The sequence below is a fragment of the Schistocerca cancellata genome, chromosome 3, assembly GCF_023864275.1.
Source record: "Schistocerca cancellata isolate TAMUIC-IGC-003103 chromosome 3, iqSchCanc2.1, whole genome shotgun sequence".
In the NCBI taxonomy this organism is placed as follows: domain Eukaryota; kingdom Metazoa; phylum Arthropoda; class Insecta; order Orthoptera; family Acrididae; genus Schistocerca; species Schistocerca cancellata.
The window spans coordinates 366,719,916-366,737,868 of NC_064628.1; the positions used below are offsets into that span (position 1 = coordinate 366,719,916).

Below are 17,953 nucleotides of genomic sequence, written 5' to 3' on the forward strand. Positions count from 1 at the left end.
TTTGTTGGTAACATGCTGCGGCACCACGTGTAAAGCTCGATTTTAGTCGTATACTCAGCAACATCTCGAGCTACAAATAAGTACAGAATATCCATAATACCCAGAATACTTAAAGCATACTTCAACTCGTTAGTGCTGCTGGCTTCGCGCCATAGCTAAACCGAAGTAGTGTCTCGTAACAACAATAATAAATTGGAGCTACAGGTCTCAATGTGTCGTCAAACATTAGTTTCGTCAAATGCCAATGGAGTATCTTAGCCACGGCGCCACGTAGGCTGGTGTGTCAACATGAATTAATCCATTACAGATGCGATCGTTTCTGTGTAGTTTTCAGATTCAAATCACCTCCTCTTTGAGGTGCTCTTTGCCATAAAACTCTTTTGGATAAATTGACAAAATACAAGAAATTTCGCGTCTCTATTTCAGACGAGACATATAACGAAACTTAAGCCGAGTTACAATGAGCTTCTCTGCAATAGAACAGAAATAATTGTGTTGAACGATAACTAACGAATTTTACCGAGTTCCTGTTCAAACCCGTAAAAGTATCTTGTAGCACATGCACCAAAAAAGCGAATGATTCTGACGTACTGCCTTCGGAATCGAGAGTATAAATTCGTAAAGGATGATCTAATCTTTCCGTGTGAGCCTGCTTTCCGGGCTACACTGTTTCTCATCACGTCACACGTACATGACTGTCCCAGATGTATGACTTACTCAGTCACACGCTACATAACATCAAAGGAAATTGGAAATTTGTGGTAATGTCTTATGGGTCATCGGTCCCTAAGCTTACGTACGACGTAATCTAACGTACACTAACTTTGGACAACACACACACCCATGCCAGAGGGAGGACTCGAACCGCGGACGGGAGAAGCCACGCGATCCGTGACAAGGCACCTTAGACAGCGCTGCTAAGAAAAACACAGTTGCGAAGTCATTGTAACCGTGGAGCCAGTTCGTAGTTCGATAATATAAAATATGCGTTTCCCTGTTATTCCTATCGGATAACTCACCACTTACCAAAAAAGACCTCTTGAGAAATATCGACGTTTTCTAAATAATATTCACTGCAGCCACATGATAATGGGTACATTGTGAGTTAATCTAGAGGCAAATAAGTGTTTAAGGACCCCATGTGAGTAGAAGGGAGTAATGATGAGATTTGGTTCTCTTTTCATTCTACTTACGGCATAGTCTTCTCGATCGGTTCTCGCCTGCTTCTGAACGTCATTAAATGAGCGACGCACCATATATACAGGGTGTTACAAAAAGGTACGGCAAAACTTTCAGGAAACATTCCTCACACACAAAGAAAGAAAATATGTTATGTGGACATGTGTCCGGAAACGCTTACTTTCCATGTTAGAGTTCATTTTATTACTTCTCTTCAAATCACATTAATCATGGAATGGAAACACACAGCAACAGAACGTACCAGCGTGACTTCAAACACTTTGTTACAGGAAATGTTCAAAATGTCCTCCGTTAGCGAGGATACATGCATCCACCCTCCGTCGCATGGAATCCCTGATGCGCTGATGCAGCCCTGGAGAATGGCGTATTGTATCACAGCCGTCCACAATACGAGCACGAAGAGTCTCTACATTTGGTACCGTGGTTGCGTAGACAAGAGCTTTCAAATGCCCCCATAAGTTAAAGTCAAGAGGGTTGAGGTCAGGAGAGCGTGGAGGCCATGGAATTGATCCGCCTCTACCAATCCATCGGTCACCGAATCTGTTGTTGAGAAGCGTACGAACACTTCGACTGAAATGTGCAGGAGCTCCATCGTGCATGAACCACATGTTGTGTCGTACTTGTAAAGGCACATGTTCTAACAGCACAGGTAGTATCCCGTATGAAATCATGATAACGTGCTCCATTGAGCGTAGGTGGAAGAACAAACTAAAATGAGCTCTAACATGGAAATTAAGCGTTTCCGGACACATGTCCACATAACATCTTTTTTTTATTTGTGTGTGAGGAATGTTTCCTGAAAGTTTGGCCGTACCTTTTAGTAACACCCTGTATAGTGATTTCATTCCCTGTTCTTCCTTCAGCAAAACGCAAATACAACACAAAGACATTCAGTTACACTTCAGTAACGAGCGGCAAGAAAACTAAGAAAACTTCTCCTTAGTGCTATTAGTTCTAACTATTGCCCAGAATTGCTTTAAAGTTACGTTGCAGCAGCTGGAACGGAATACATTTTTGTCTGTCAAACACACAAATTACTTTTATTTTATTTTAAAATATAATATTTAATCAGAGTTAACTTCATCCTGCTCTATTAACTTTATTATACTAACTATTTAATTTTAGTTGTTCTGTTAGTATTTATGATAGGTTATGTAGATGAGTCTATGGAATGTTTTGATCACTTTTACTAGACAAATATGCTTATCTTACTTATTTCAGACCTAACGTGAAATCAGTTATTTAATATGGCTGTTAGTTTCAGTTTGACTACAATATAATCTTGTGTGTAGCTATCCCTTGTAAGGACGTATCAGTCTAACACAAATCAAGTCCTTAAAATGAGTTCTTGTAATTATTTAAAGTTGTGCAAGTGCTGAAATTTGTAAGCTACTGCTTGGGACAGATACAACATATGAAGTGCTTTCTACATGTGTTTTTATTGATTACAAAGCTTCATCGAAATGAAATATTATTCTAGTAAATAAAGAAGGAATTATCACGCTAATAATTTCTGTTGTCGAACATACACTTCCTTTTGACGATTTACTAATAAGGACAACCTTCTGAAATATCTTGGCTCACGTAAATTAAAAACTATCTGTACAAATGATGGTTTTCTAAATATATTGTCTTTGTAGCTAGACATGTAAACTGGTCTTTCCACACTGAACGCTCGACGAAGACTAAATGTCGAGAGCCGGTGAACTCCGTGCGATAAAATCCAAGCAATGAATTTTCTGACAAAAGACACCAAGCCTCGCTTCAAGTACCTGGATTACGATCTCAACAGTTGATTACATCCATACGTCTGAAGGAAGGCGCGTCTACTTTGTTAAGTCCGCAACGCAGAAATCTAATGAGGCTTAAGCTGCACGGATTCTGCGGGAGCAAACCAATATTTCTAAAATTCTTTTCGTTCGTATGACTGCCAATTCCCTAGCAGCTACGTGTTAAGTATGTGTCTGGGAATAAATCGACTATAATTTAACTAGTAATACGTTGATTTCTTAACGGACAGTTCTATCAAGATCGCTCTATCATATGACGACCTCCGTAACTTGCTTCGGTTTTCTTTTTCTGTTTCTTCATTTCATATTACACCGTCCTTCCAAAAAGTTCCGAGACTGATTCCATTCCTGCCTTATAAGCGGCATTAGCACATTAACTACGGAGGCACCTTGAACCAGCAACTGTAAAAAAAAAAAAAAAAAAAAAAAAAAAAAACAGATCTGCGTTACTTAGAGGCTACAATTACGAATAACTTACACTGGACCGATCACATTGATAATGTTGTTGGGAGAGCAAACCAAAGACTGGTATTTATTAGCAGAAATCTTGTAAAATGTAACAGGTCTACTCAAGAGACAGCTTGCTATAAATTTGTCCGCCCTGTTCTGGAGCATTGCTGTCGGTGTGGTATGCGCATTACATAGGATTGATGGAGAACATCGAATAAGTGAAGAGAAGGGCAACTCGTTTTGTACGATCTCGAAATCGGGGAGAGAGTGTCACGGATGTGATAAGCGAATTGGGATGGCAATCATTAAAACAAAAGTGTTTTTCGTTGCGGCAGGATGTTATGAAATTTCAGTCAGCAACTTTGTCCTTAGAATGTGCAAATATTTTGTCGGCGACCACCCACGTAGGGAAAAATAAGGGGAATCAGAGCTCGCTCGGAATGATTTAAGTGTTCGTTTTTCCCGCGCGGTGTTCGAGAGTGGAACGGCGGAGAGACAGCTTGAATATGGTTCGATGAACCCACTGACGGACACTTAATTGTGAATTGCGGAGTAATCATGTAGATGTAGATGCATTCGGTCAGTAAGCTGCGAGCAGTGAGTGTTAAATGCTGTACTTGCGACCGCAGCGTATCAAAATTGTGTTACAAATCGCAACATCTCTAAACCAGATGTGTAAGACATTCTCCAGAATGTTTTGAAGAAGGGAAAACTGTGTGCAAAGTTTGTCCCACATACCTTTACTCCAGCGCAAAAACAACAACGTATGGACAGCTGGCACGACTTTATAGAAATACGAAATTCGAAGAATTCTCTTCTGGGAGCAATCGTAACCGCTGTCGATACTTTGTGTTGTCAGTACAGATCTACCACAAAACCGCAGAAAACAGAAATTCACATTCCAATTCTCTGACGACATAACCGACGTTGAAACCAATATGATGCACGAGTTGAACTACACCGTAAGGCAGGGGTTTTCTGACAATGAGAAAATGTTGCATGAACGTTCTGTGCGGTGTACTCAGGCCAGGGAAGATTATGGAGAACACCTGAACCATTAAAACCGCCATCTTCACGGTTTCCTGTTTTACTAGGGCGATTCAATAAGTAACGTAACACACTTTTTTCTGGTTCAGTTTCGGTTGAAATATGCGGTATTTGTTTCGGGACGTCGTGGAATATTCTCGCTACAGCTCGTGTATTCTGACATAGTTCCAATAGGTGGCGGCGCTATACTTAACCTTCAAAATGGGACCTGTAAAGGAAATGCGATTCAAGCAGAGAGGTATCATTAAGTTTATTTTGGTGGAAAAACAGAGCATCGGAGATATTCATAGGCGCTTGCAGAATGTCTTCGGAGGCTTGGCAGTGAACAAAAGCACGATGAGTCGTTGGGAGGGGCGTCTGTCATCATCGCGACAAGGTCACTCAAAGCTGTCCCACCTCCCGCAAGCTTGCCAACCACACACAGTAGTGACTCGTGCAGTTTTGGAACGTGCGGACACCCTCATTCGAGGTCACAATCAAACATGTCGCTGCTCAGCTGGATGTCTCTTTTGGTAATACTGACACACCAGTCCACCAGATGGGGTCCTCAAAGGTGTGTGCCAGTCGGGCTCTTCGTCCACCCTACAGGCCCGGATCTCGCACTTTCCGACTTCCATGTATCTGACCTAATGAAGGATGCACTCCACGGGAAGCAATTCGTGGATGATGGGGAACTTACTGATGCAAGACGTTGTCTCCGACGTCGACCAGTAGAGAGGTACCATGAGGGCATACAGGTCCACCATGTAAGGTGGCGCAAGGCCGTCGCACTGAACGGAGACTGTGTTGAAAAACAGGGTTTTATAGTCAAAAGAGTGGGGAGTAATATGGTGTACTGGAATACCATTTTGCTTTCAGAAAAAAATGTGTTGAATTACTTATTGAACGCCCCTCGCATGTATTTTATCCAGTCTCGAAATTTTGTGGACTGACGGGATAAGTCAGTACTACACGCAATAGGACCATGCTTCAAAAGCACTGTGGGTTTGATGACAGTTTTACCTAAATGTAGTAACTCTTCAATGGAAAAGGTCCGGAGTATCATTCAAAATGCCTAGTCCTAATGAAATACTCCGTCCAAACTGGCTTTGAAGGGCCAACGGTACTAACCAACCGCCGTGTCATCCTGAGCCATTAGATGTCACTGGATGTGGATATGGGAGAGCATGTGCTGAGCACACAGCCCTACTGGCCGCTCTCAGTTAAAGAGACCAGAGCCGCTACCTCTCAGTCGAACAGCCCTTTAATTTGTTTCAGAAGCACTGAGTGTTACCCACTGGTCACTAGCGCTAGGCAGACTTCGATGGTTATCCATCCAAGCCGCCTTGTCACGGTTCGCGCGGCTCCCACCGCCGGAGGTTCAAGTCCTCCGTCGTGGATGGGTGTGTGTATTGTCCTTAGCGTAAGTTAGATTAAGTAGTGCGTAAGCCTAGGGACCGATGACCTCAGCAGTTTGGTCCCATAGGAATTTACCAAAAATTTCCGAAATTTCTATCCAAGCCCGACAGTGCTTAACTTCAGTGATTTGACATTGTAACACCTCCGTTTTTATCCTGAAATGATCTGATCGAATAGCAGCCCAATATTTATTATTAACATGAACGTGAACCTAATGGAGCTGGTAATCGGAATTGAATGCTACGGAGTTGTTACTTTCCAGTTCGTCCTATTCAATACTATAATACTGAATGTATGGTAATAAGGAACACCAACACAGTTTTACTAATTACGAACTTATATTCTTCTCAAAAAACAAAAAAGGAAACAGCCACTGCCTTCGTCATACATATCTAATTACGACTAATCTCAGCACAGGGTTTCTTCATTTTCCATTATCGTTACACGCTAATCCATCACTGCATCCAACACTGCACTCCAATGTTAGGCCGGCGCGGTAGACGCGAAAAAAAATATCGGCACTAGCAACGTCACTGATCACATTCATAAAGATACTTCATCACTTTCCCGGTATTAATTTATTATTTAGGGGTCTAACCACGGCGATGGTGACACCCTTCTCGGTTAAAGACCCTGTATGTCAATAATGGCCACCACACAGACACCATTCCCGCCAACCACCCTGGCGCAACTCGACACTCGCTCTCTCAACACGTCACAATCGATTGTTTGCCCTATCGACCTGTGCCGAGTGCAAAGTTATAGTAAGTTCCTAAGGACCCCTTGCAACATGTATTTTTAATTTACAGAATCAATTCATTCAGACTACGGCAACGGTCTTGCCGGAATCTGAATGAAATGAGTTTATAAATTAAAAATACGGAATTAAAAATTAAATTTCTGTTACATGGGATTTAGTCACGCAGAGAAATGCAAGAGCTTACAGATTTCAAGCAGTTACTGTAATTATAAGCTAATATATATGTATATATATATTGCTTAGTTATTTGGTAAACCTGAGATGTTCACGTAGTTTTTCATTGACTCCCAGGTTTGGTTTTCCAACAGACGAGCCAAGTGGAGGCGCCACCAGCGCATGAGCCTCCTAAAGCGGGCGTCGCCGGGGGGCCCGACGCCGGCGCCGGCGCCGCCCCCGCCGCCCCCGCAGGCCCCGGCGACGCGGCCCCCCGGGCACACGCCCGCCCCCCCGCCCCCGCACCCGCGAGCCCCCTCCCGACAGTCCCCCTCTGCCTTCGGCGACCCTGGCTCGCCGGCCACAGCGCCCGCTTCCAGCCCTGCTGGCCGCTCCACGCCTTCGGCTCAACGCAGCTCCTACTGCAGCACGCACCAGCTGCAGATGGGCGGCGAAAACAGCGCTTTTAGGGCGCTGCCGGCCAGGGGCGGCGGTCTGGCCGCGCCGCCGCCGCAGCCGCAGCCGCAGCCGCAGCCGCCCCCGCAGCGGACGCCGTCGCCTCGCGACTGTCACTACGCCTCGTCCGACTCCGAGGAGATCAACGTCAACGACGACTCGGACGACGAGGACTTCCGAAGGGAGCGGCTGCGCCCGGAGGGGGCAGCGTTGGTCAACGGCCGCGGGGAGGCGGCGACGGACGCGGGGGCGGAGGTGGAGGCGGCGAGGGACGCATGGGAGGCGGCGGGGCAGCAGCCCCTGCAGCTCACCAAGCACGACCGCGATCGCGTCTAGGGGGAGCCCCAGCGGGTCACCCTCCACCTGCTCTACTGTCACGGTCAGACAAGCTGCAGAAAGTTCCTTGCAAGACCTACATTCTGCGCTGTGTCGAACCCGCTTAGCCCGCCAGATACGTGAGATGTACGGACATTAACTACCAGTGCAACGGAGAGGAGAGTGCGGTACTTTATGGTGGACCTCACCTGCTACATATGTAAAGGAGGACCTCTAGCGCAACTGCGGACCACCAAGTGAAAGCAGAAACTATTATCCCGCCGAAAGAGAGTGAAGTGTGTTTTCAAATAACAACTACTGGACCATCGTTGCCGTTGGAAGGAATGTGGATATATCGGAGACTTTTTTTCTCCTGTAAGCAGTCATAATGCAGATAACAGGAAGCTATTAATCATCCATCATACCCTATGATGGATCATTTAGCCATGTATGCGTTTCTGCTCAAAGAAACACGAGAGCTAATTAAGCAACACAAGCGATTTCCTGCATTCAATAATTCGACGGGAACCATGGAAGAACTGTAACTGCTACTGTGTTCAGAACTGTTTAACAGGTTTTTGTGACTAGATACTTGCACGAACCAGTACATTCATCACAAAGAAAAGGTTTTTCAGAAGCCACAATTCAGTTGAGTTGAAGACGTAAGAGAGATGTCGCAAAGTTTTTAAAATCGACGTTTATTTTTCTTCGGATGCTTAAGTACGTTGCATCTGTTCAACATCAGCGTTAAGCTTTACATGAGACATTCACAGGCATTAAAATGTTGATATTCTAGCTTAAACCTTAAGTAATCACAATACATTTTAAATGACTCATATTCCGGTGTACAAAGAAAATTTTCTTTCCATGACGGAATATTGAGTGACGCAGTGTAGTAATAACCCTACAGAAATTATATGTGAAATCATAAACATAAACAGAGGACAGAATGGAAGTCGCGTAGTGGAGTCCGAATAGCTTACAACAGATATCTATCAGTATGGAAGTACAGTAAATTTGTGACGCTGAATTATGGATACATCGCTCATTCGATACACACAAACATGATGGAAATAACTACAATCGTGATTTTGTGTGACAGTTGAATAAAACCAGAAAACAATATTTTGGACCTCAAGGCGCTTTTCATTTGCAACTAAAGAGACAGCCATCGAATCCTAAGGCATTATGGGAGAAGTTATTATGGAATCTAGCAGTGACGTACCTCGGCATGAAGCAACAAAAGCTGCACTCCTGGAATGAGAGAAATAAAAATGACAGAAATATAATTCTGTGACTTGCCGTTCCTGAAAATTACTTGTTATTTAACGAAATAACAGAACTCATATAGTCTGAATAAGTTTTTTTACGGGGTCTGCAAATCATAAATTTTTGCAACTAGACTCAAATATGAATGTGGAACCGTTTCTAAATTATTTTTATTTGCTGTCAAACACATCGTTTATTACACAATGGTTTGTTATATAAGTGTCTGTCACAATTTTCTGCTGAGAAAGTATCACGTTAGCAGTATATGATTATGTTCTCTGGCACCTTAGGAAAAGCTGATATTCCAACATGTGATCAGGATAAGCTTATTTTGTTATTTCAGGTGTTAACAAATAATTATAGAAAATGTCTTTTAGATCAGCTGCATACTTAAGAAACTTACCCGAAACTTGTCCTCATATTACTACGAAAATAGTGATACGTCCCCACAGTGAACATATGCGTTGGATCGTAGATCTTTCTGAGGAAAGAGTGACAGGTGTTTACATACAAGGGTGTTTCTGTCAATATGTCCCATTCCAGTCAGGGTATCTGTTTGTTATGAGCCCGATATCAACGGCTAAACTGAAGAACATACTAATTGGTCAGCGCTCTAGCGATAGGCATACTAGTAATGGAATGTTTATTCTATATGAACTTCAATCTTAGATATGGAATATAGCAGATTGTGAGTTGTGTTTGCACGGCGAGTGTTTTAAAATTCCAAGCTACTTGCTGGTCCTCACAAAGACTATTTAAAATATTCTTCTCTTCTTCACATTGTAAATAATAAGTATTGTAAATGGTTTGTTTAGTTATATGGCTTAAATTTGTTGTTTGTATTTCTCTTGTGTACGTTAAATGGAACAGAACTGTTACTATTAAATACATGACTTGAAGATACTCTTGATGTTATCCTTTTCCTCAAAGGTATTATCTAACTCTGTGTTCTCTGTAATTATCTGCTGTATACTGATCCCATAAAATCTTCTCTGTTATGAGATCATCTGTGCATGGCGATTCACATCCACAAATTTGGAAAGGTGTGTCTATATCGTGTAGCTGAAAATATATAATTACATTTGTTCGTTTTAACGATGTATCATGGTTCATAGCTCGCTACTTCAAAACTTCCATTACACTGTAGATTTCATTACCAAAGTACACATTGTGACAGGCATAGATCAATTACAGCGCTTAATTCAACTATAACAACAAATCTGAAATTGTATTTCATTAATTAAATTCTCTAAAAATCTAGAAGTATATACTCACATCGTTAGTTCCAGTGTTATTTAATGGAGGTAAGTGAATTCCTTCAACGGAGCTTTGGACTAACCAGTTTGCGTTAGCATCAAAGAATTTTCTTGTAGACAGCGTTCACCGTGGATACTAAATAGTCTTAATAATCTTTGTCGCAGAGATTCTATATTTATACGACTTCTAATATTTTTCCTTTCGTCGCTGAAAAAATATACCTTTGACACTATTCTGCCCAAATTAATATTGTTTACCAGACGGTGTCTGTAAATATTTCACTGATGTCGCAGAAAAACATGCTGCGCTCAGATTTAACTCGCTTGGGTAGAATTTAAACATTTTAAAACACTATAGCACACACTACAAATAAATACAAGTGACTTTCGTTACATATGATGGGCTTATTTCAATAGTGGTACAAGCCCATTACCTCCACTTTTCTGCCTATAATGCTTCTGAAATTAATGATCCAAACAATCAGAAAGAAAGGTTCATCTCTAGCAAGAATCCATATTCTTGAATATTTCTGGTATCTGAACTGCAGATTTTTCAGCGGTCATTTAACTTTAGGATTCAGTATCTCACAATGAACAAAGATGGACGTGTACGACTATTGAAATAAGCCCATCATATGATACCAGTATATCAATTGTATATTATACAGACAACTGCATGTTACTTCTCTATTTGTTTTTAAGTAAAGGGAAGTTGTTCTTGAGTGTCGATGACTTAATTTTTACGACGATTGGTTTTTAACAACGTAAAAAAAAGTGAAACCTTCGCATTAAACAATCTCTGTCCGACGGTTTTACTATTTTGGACATTTTTAAGAAATTAACCTTACTTGAATATTCTTGTGTATTTTACCTGAAGGTGAGAGGCTACTGTCGAAACGCCTCGTGTAAACTGTGGCAGAATTTTACGTGATTGTGCCAAATTTTAATATTTAGCTAGTTTTTCATAATCACGAGCTCACAACCACCTTAAATTTAAAAATGGTAAAGAAAATCGTCGTCTGAAGGGCCATCATGGCGTGGCTGTTAATGGACAGTCGGATGTCGTTGGCTGGAGGAGACCTTCAATGAGCAACGGGTACACCGATTGCAAGAACTCAACGGCCGCAGAGTAACAAAAAACAAAATTACAAATTTTTCCATTACCATTGCGCAAACATATTCAGTATAATTAGTGTTACATTAACTGCAAGTCGCACCTTTTAGCATCTATTAAACGTCCAGCTTGAGTGAACCAGCATCACCACCCAACAAATATGGAAACACATGTACACGTTTTGAACCACAGTAATAGTAGACAAAAATTTACGTTAGAGGTATATATTACATAGAAAAAGTTTTTCCTGAATCAGTAAAAGTAACAAATGAGCATACAACACTCTGTAACAGCGCACTATTTACTGGTCTCAAAGAACAGTCAAATGACACAGAAAAGGCTTAAAACGCAAACATAGACACTGAAAGAGAGAAAAAGACATATCACCCTCGTTTTGTGACACTGGTCTCCACAAAAAAACTCCGACCAATGTCTAATAAACTGATTTGCCGGAAGCCTGGCAAACCGATCAAATATTCACTGAATACGTGACGGAAACAATGTGATATTACAGACGATAATTTATCAAAAACTTGTATGGGTGTCAACGAAACAGTGCTGAACAACGGCGTTCTCTGGAATAAAAATGCAACGTAGAGAGGTGAGTACACCAATTAAATACTCTCCAGCCCAGTTTTCTTGTTTATTGCTACCAACCTACAAACAGGGGATCACCATCTAAGTAGATATGGTAAAAGAGGACTGTTTAAACATCCCTAAACGCACAAAAGATATTTCAAAAGTAGCCAGTTGAGGGTAATATATGAGTATGCTCTTAAGAGTCACGGACTGCTCACATTAAAGCAGTAATTTCATAATTTAGGTACGTAGACGTAACTTAACCAAACTCAAATTTCATTAATAACAGGACCACATGACACAGTTAGCATGTTATATGAGAAAAGCACAACAGGTCACTACAGTACTGGCATGTGAGAAATATAAAGAGTTAAAAGTATTCTATAAAACATTATAACGGTTAATTCAAAACAACATTTACAAAATAACATGTTTCACTAAATAGCAGTTCTATATTGCACGTGCTGTAGAATAAAAGAAAACCGATTGGTGATGGCTTATTAACGCTAAAACTAGTTTGGGAAGAAATTCGAGCTGTTTACATCAAGGCTGACCCAGAAACCTCACATTATTTATGAAAAACGTATCACAATAATTGTAAGCAAGGTCTTCCGTGCGTTGAAGAGTTCATCTGTGTATTCGGAAACCTAGAAAATTTCCAACAGAGGTAGATACTTCTTGGTTATACATACATTCCCCGAGTGACAAATACAGAGAAAAATCAGATATTTGCATTTTGTTTCATTCTTTCATGTTTGCTCACTTATTTAAAATTAAGAGAATTTAAATTGTTTTACTGTTCAACTAGGGATACAAATTAATTTCCACGACAGTAATGTACAGAATCGTAGCAGTCTAAGACTACTGTCTTGACAATTCTAGACCACACCGTACATAGGGAATACATTTCATCAGAAAGGTAATCAGTGGAGAAGGACAGTTTGCAACAGAAGAGCCCGTTTTGTTATCGAATTACGCGACAGCAATCGACGAGGGTACAGATAAAAATTTTGTGGAGGTACGAGACATTGGGTTACAAAATATTTAATCTAAAGACCTAAACGCACATACGAAAAGAGGTAATCTTTCCCTGACGGAAACGAATCTACTAAGCAAAGAAAAAATTATTTCTCCGGCGATGAACTGTTTGTCTGCGATACCATATTTTACCTCTACAGTGATGAAACGTCACGATAAGTTCATCAGAATTTTTGCAGTCAACCAGGAAAGACATAATTATTTCATGGCATGTCCTTTTGCTTAGACGTAATCTTATATTGCTGATAATTAAATGACCCACTGAACATTTGTTTGTAATTTGAACTTAACTACGAATGCAACAATCTTTGGACCTAGACTTAAGAAAATGCAAGCTGATTGTTACAAAGAAGAAAACTGCATCTAGCGACTGCTAATAATGCTATTTATTTACACAAATTATGCCGTCAAGATTTCGAACCGACAGGTTCATTATCAGACAGTCCTTCACGTTTAGATTCCATTTGTTGTTTACGTTAGAGGCGAGAGCGACGTGGAGTGGCAATACCCTTCAGCAAAAAACAATTTGAGAAATGGCCTGTGTCTGTAATTGAACCTAATAACGAATGAAAACAACGTAAACGAATCTCCGTGGCAAAAGTGAATTAGTTTTAGGCTGCTTACGTCGAAATTCCAGCGTCATAATTTTGCGCTGTTGGCTATTTCTGTTCACGAAATTGTAAGAACGCCACAATATTTGCATATTATACAGTTTTATAACAATCTGTTATCTCGTAATTGTAACCATTGCTCATTTAATGTAAATTGCATAAACTGCAGACAGGAAACGCTCGTGGTTTGTAAATTTTCTGCTGTCACATCAATGTACATATCGTAATAGCTCTGAGCGAGACAGAAATTCTTTGATGCAGTGTCTCATGTGGGAAGAACAATTCTGTTTGTGTGTGTGCGGTGCTTTGTGAAAAAAGTGTTTTACGTATTTTGTACCATTTTGTGACCACAAGCAGTCAAGAATGCAATATATTGATGCAGGAATTTTAACTTAAATAACCTAAAAGTATCCCAGTTCTACCTCAGTTAATATTTTTACCTTGTTTTTATTCGTTATTAGATACCGGTACGCCAAAATAGGCCGTTTCTCACTTTTTTTTTCTTAATGATACCATCACCTCAAGAAACTCTCGCGACAAACGAGAAAATACTGCCGACCACTAATGTAAACAATAACAAATACGATCTGAACTTGAACAGCCATCTAAAGATGAATCTGTCGGTTCGAAATCTTAACGGCGCTATTCGTGTAAATAAATACCATTTTGACAGCGGCTGTATGTTTTTTTTTTTTTTTTTTTTTTTTTTTTTTTGCAAGAATCAACTTGTAATTTGTACACATGGTCTCAAAATGAAATTTTTCTACTAAATGCCATTAAAAAATTGTATTGTTTGGTTTCAAACGAAGCCAACTGCATTGAGAAAAATAACAATTTAACAATTACAAGGAACTTCTAAGTACATGCTGCTCTCTTTGAAAACGAAACAAGCATCAAGGGAAATAGAAACATTCAGTTACATCATTAGGAGTATAGTACCTAGATACGAAGTAAATGAAAATGCCGCTTGTGGCTTACAGTAAGAATCTGGTGGTAGTAAACAACTCGTCCACATCCTCGAAGCTGCCCGTGTTACAGCATAAGTATATAGTTCAAGGTTGGCAAACAATCACACACTATTACGTCACAACGCATAGTTCTTAGTAACGCAAGCAGCCTCGTTTCTTCTGTTTGAGTGAAGTATACAGACCTCTGAATGACAGGCTGTGAAAGGGAAGTTTAACAACGCTTTAAAAGACAACGGAAGTGGTGTTGCTCATATGTTAACGAGGTCTGATCGCTACGACAAGGCGTAATCACTGGAGACCAACCACGAAGTACATGTCTTTCATAAAAACAGTTGAACTGTTGAATGAAGAACATCAAACAAATAAAATCACCGGAAGGATGAAAGACGACGAAATTCCAGAATAAATTGCAAATAATCTCATTATTTACTTATTTAAGATGGCAAGATTAGGGCCATCATGGAAAGCATTCTGCATATTTTGGGTTACATTAATTACATTAAGCATGTTATGGTTACATGTTTTATAAACATAACACAATATCTGGAAATTACTGTAGTGCAGAAAGGAAAGAAAAATACGGTTTACTTTCGTTCATGAGAAGTACAACAATAAATATAAAATACAAGGTGGTAGATTTAAACCATGAGTGTGAGAAGTAATTAACGTGAGCGGAAGGGGTACGCGAATAAACACAGTTAATGAAGGTAGGGAGATAGTGGCGTAACTGATGGAGAAATTAAAAGGAAATGAAGCGTTACTGCGGAAATATGGGAGCTGTTGCTTTACTGTTTGACACAGGAAACACGGCCATATACGTTAAGTTTTGGGGAAACGTTATGGGGTCAGTTTAATTGTGCGCAGGTTGGAGGGTGGCTTGTTCCAGAAGCGCCAGCAGCAGCAGAGATGGAGTTTGCGAAAGTGTTTGTTTTACATGTGCTCACAGCTAGGGTACTAGGTGTAAGTGATAACTTATGTTCGATTATGATGAGAAGACAAGTACGTAATCTCTGATGCGATGAACTGGGATACATGTGCATTACTGCATTTGCATGCGCATTACTCCACCGGCAAAGGACTATTGGATAAACTTAAGAACAAGTGAAGATACTTAAGCAACAAATTTTCGTACAAGGAAAAGAGGCGTATAAAAGAGGACATAATAGACAAAAACCTAGCACTTGACGACAGAAGAAGATGACTAACGTATTTACTTTTTCGACGCTACGGCAAACCGTAATTCTTAAAAACTGATTCTTATGACAATGGAGTACCTGTGGCACCTGAACAATGGGCTATAATTAAAATCATGAAGGCAAATACGCATTTCTCATTTATCCATCTCGTTTACAGTAAGACTGTGTCTGTTTAGATATTGCCTTATTTACATTAACCCAATCATCTCCTTGAGTATCTGAAAGTGTTTATGCACAGACTCCCCATACACTCTCGGATCAAAATGCTCCTCCACAAGAGCCGAAACCAGAGAAGGTAGTGATGTTTGATGCTGGGTTCGGAGTGAAGTCGACATTCTATGTCATCTAAAAAGCGTTTATTCCGGCACAGGTCGGAACTATGTACAGACCAGACCATTTCAGGAATAATACTGTTTATAAACTATTGCCTCATAGCTGCCTCTTTATGACTGGGTGCATTGTTATGCGGACACCAGGAATCATCGTCTCTGAACTATTTCTCTACCGTACGCAGTACACAGTGGTGTAAAATGTGTTCGTAACCATCCACGTTTAGTGTTTTCTCAAGCACAACACACATCAAGAAAAAATCCCCCAAACCTTAACACCACTTCCTCCATACTTCAGTGTTGGCCGATAATATTCTGCAGACATTCACCAAGCCGAAAGCCTTCCATCGGGTTGCCACAGGATACAGAGTGACTCATTACTCTAAGTCATTCGTTTCCAGTCATCGACTGTCACTGGCTATTGGCACCGCTTAATATTTATTGCCGAAATGAGTAGTTTATGAGGAACTGCTTGATCATTGTACTCCATTCATTTTAGCACTCTACACACAGCGATTTTGCTTGTTAGATTGGTAGTAGCACTTTGGATCTTATGCCCGCACACCCACCGTCGTCGCGACTGCACGGATATCGCTTCGCAGTCCCCCCCCCCCCTCCCTCCCTCCCTCCGGCAGCGGAGCTGATCTCAAAAATTTGTGTATATACTGTCCCGGCTAGTTAAGAACCATTCCCTGACGTGTGGGTCGGGCATAAAACATATCTAAATCATGTTCAGAATCTAGTCGTGTGAACTAGCAGTTGAAAACTGATCGCGTTTCTCCAGAGATATTTCATACATTTTCAACCACGACGGACCCAAAGACAGTTTTGTTTTTATTCTTATTACTCTGGAGTAAGATATCAATTGAGTTCCAGTCTAATTTTAATAATTTGTTTCCCTGAGTAATTTGATTGAGTGACTTTAGCAGTCCGTATGCATTCGTTGAGTCCTATTACATCTGTTTGTAAAAAGGTTTATCAGCTTCCTTCAATAACCTTTGAATGATCACAGATAATAATGTCTATGTACTAGCTGATTATGGAATTTAGTAATATCTCGTATATTTCTGTTTTATAGACACAATTAAGTTCTTAAATTAATGAGAGATGGCACTAGGGGGATCAATGAGAGGAGAGTTGATCCTAGTGTGTATTGTTTCGGTATGATAACAGTCAATTAGTACTACATTCCTTCGTGTACCTATAACCAAAGATATGGTTTCCCATGAAACTGCCCTTTGCATTAATGTCCGATAAATTATAAATATGTCTCTGGGCCTTACAATGTCCAAGCTTCTCAATTCTCACGACATGATGTTAATTATAGGTTCGAATCCTTTCAATGTCTGTTCAGCACAAATTTAGTCTTTTAAGGGGCACTATTTTTCACTTCTCGTTTATTTGCGGAATCACCTTGACAACGAGCGGCAAAGATACTAGTGTGATAAGGTCCAAGCTATTTTCGGTCCCAATACTCTTTAATAATACGCATATAGCAAATAAAGTTCTAATTCAACATAAAAGTTTCCTTATTGTCAATAAATCTCTTCACAATCGTAAGTGTACGATCGTAGCATTTCGTTTAACGTGTACAATCACTATTCACTTGAATATCAATGTTCGTACACCCAATCACCTGTAATTGACTCCATCTCTGAATTTATCCCAAAATAATTTATTCTCCACCTCTCCAATGTCTAATCCAGTTCTAAGAATGCAATTTAATTAGGCTTCTAATCCCAAAATTCCGACTACCACGGAAGAACTGCGAGCCCACTCGCCACCGCTGAGAACAAAAACTCAAGAGACCTAACAAAGCTGGACATTGGTTTATACATTACATTCAAAACAAGACGCAGCTCTGTTATGTATTCTTTGGATTCCCTTTTTACTACTTTGCATTACTCTATTTCGAATATCTACCCTTAGCCGGCAGGAGTGGTCGAGCGGTTCTAGGCGCTTCAGTTCGGAACCGCGCTACTGCTACGGTCGCAGGTTCGAACCCTGCCTCGGGCATGGATGTG

The 17,953-nt window shown here is 40.5% G+C and overlaps 1 protein-coding gene across 1 annotated transcript in view; it reads left to right on the plus strand.

Moving 5' to 3' along the window:
* LOC126176310 (NK1 transcription factor-related protein 1-like) overlaps nucleotides 1-7,590 on the plus strand; it is a 292,898-nt gene extending 285,308 nt beyond the window's left edge. The window contains exons 7-8 of the mRNA XM_049923461.1: nucleotides 6,937-7,019; nucleotides 7,215-7,590. Of these exons, the coding sequence (XP_049779418.1) occupies nucleotides 6,937-7,019; nucleotides 7,215-7,590 (459 nt within the window). The remainder of the gene's footprint in view (nucleotides 1-6,936; nucleotides 7,020-7,214) is intronic.
* The last annotated feature ends 10,363 nt before the right edge of the window (nucleotides 7,591-17,953 follow it).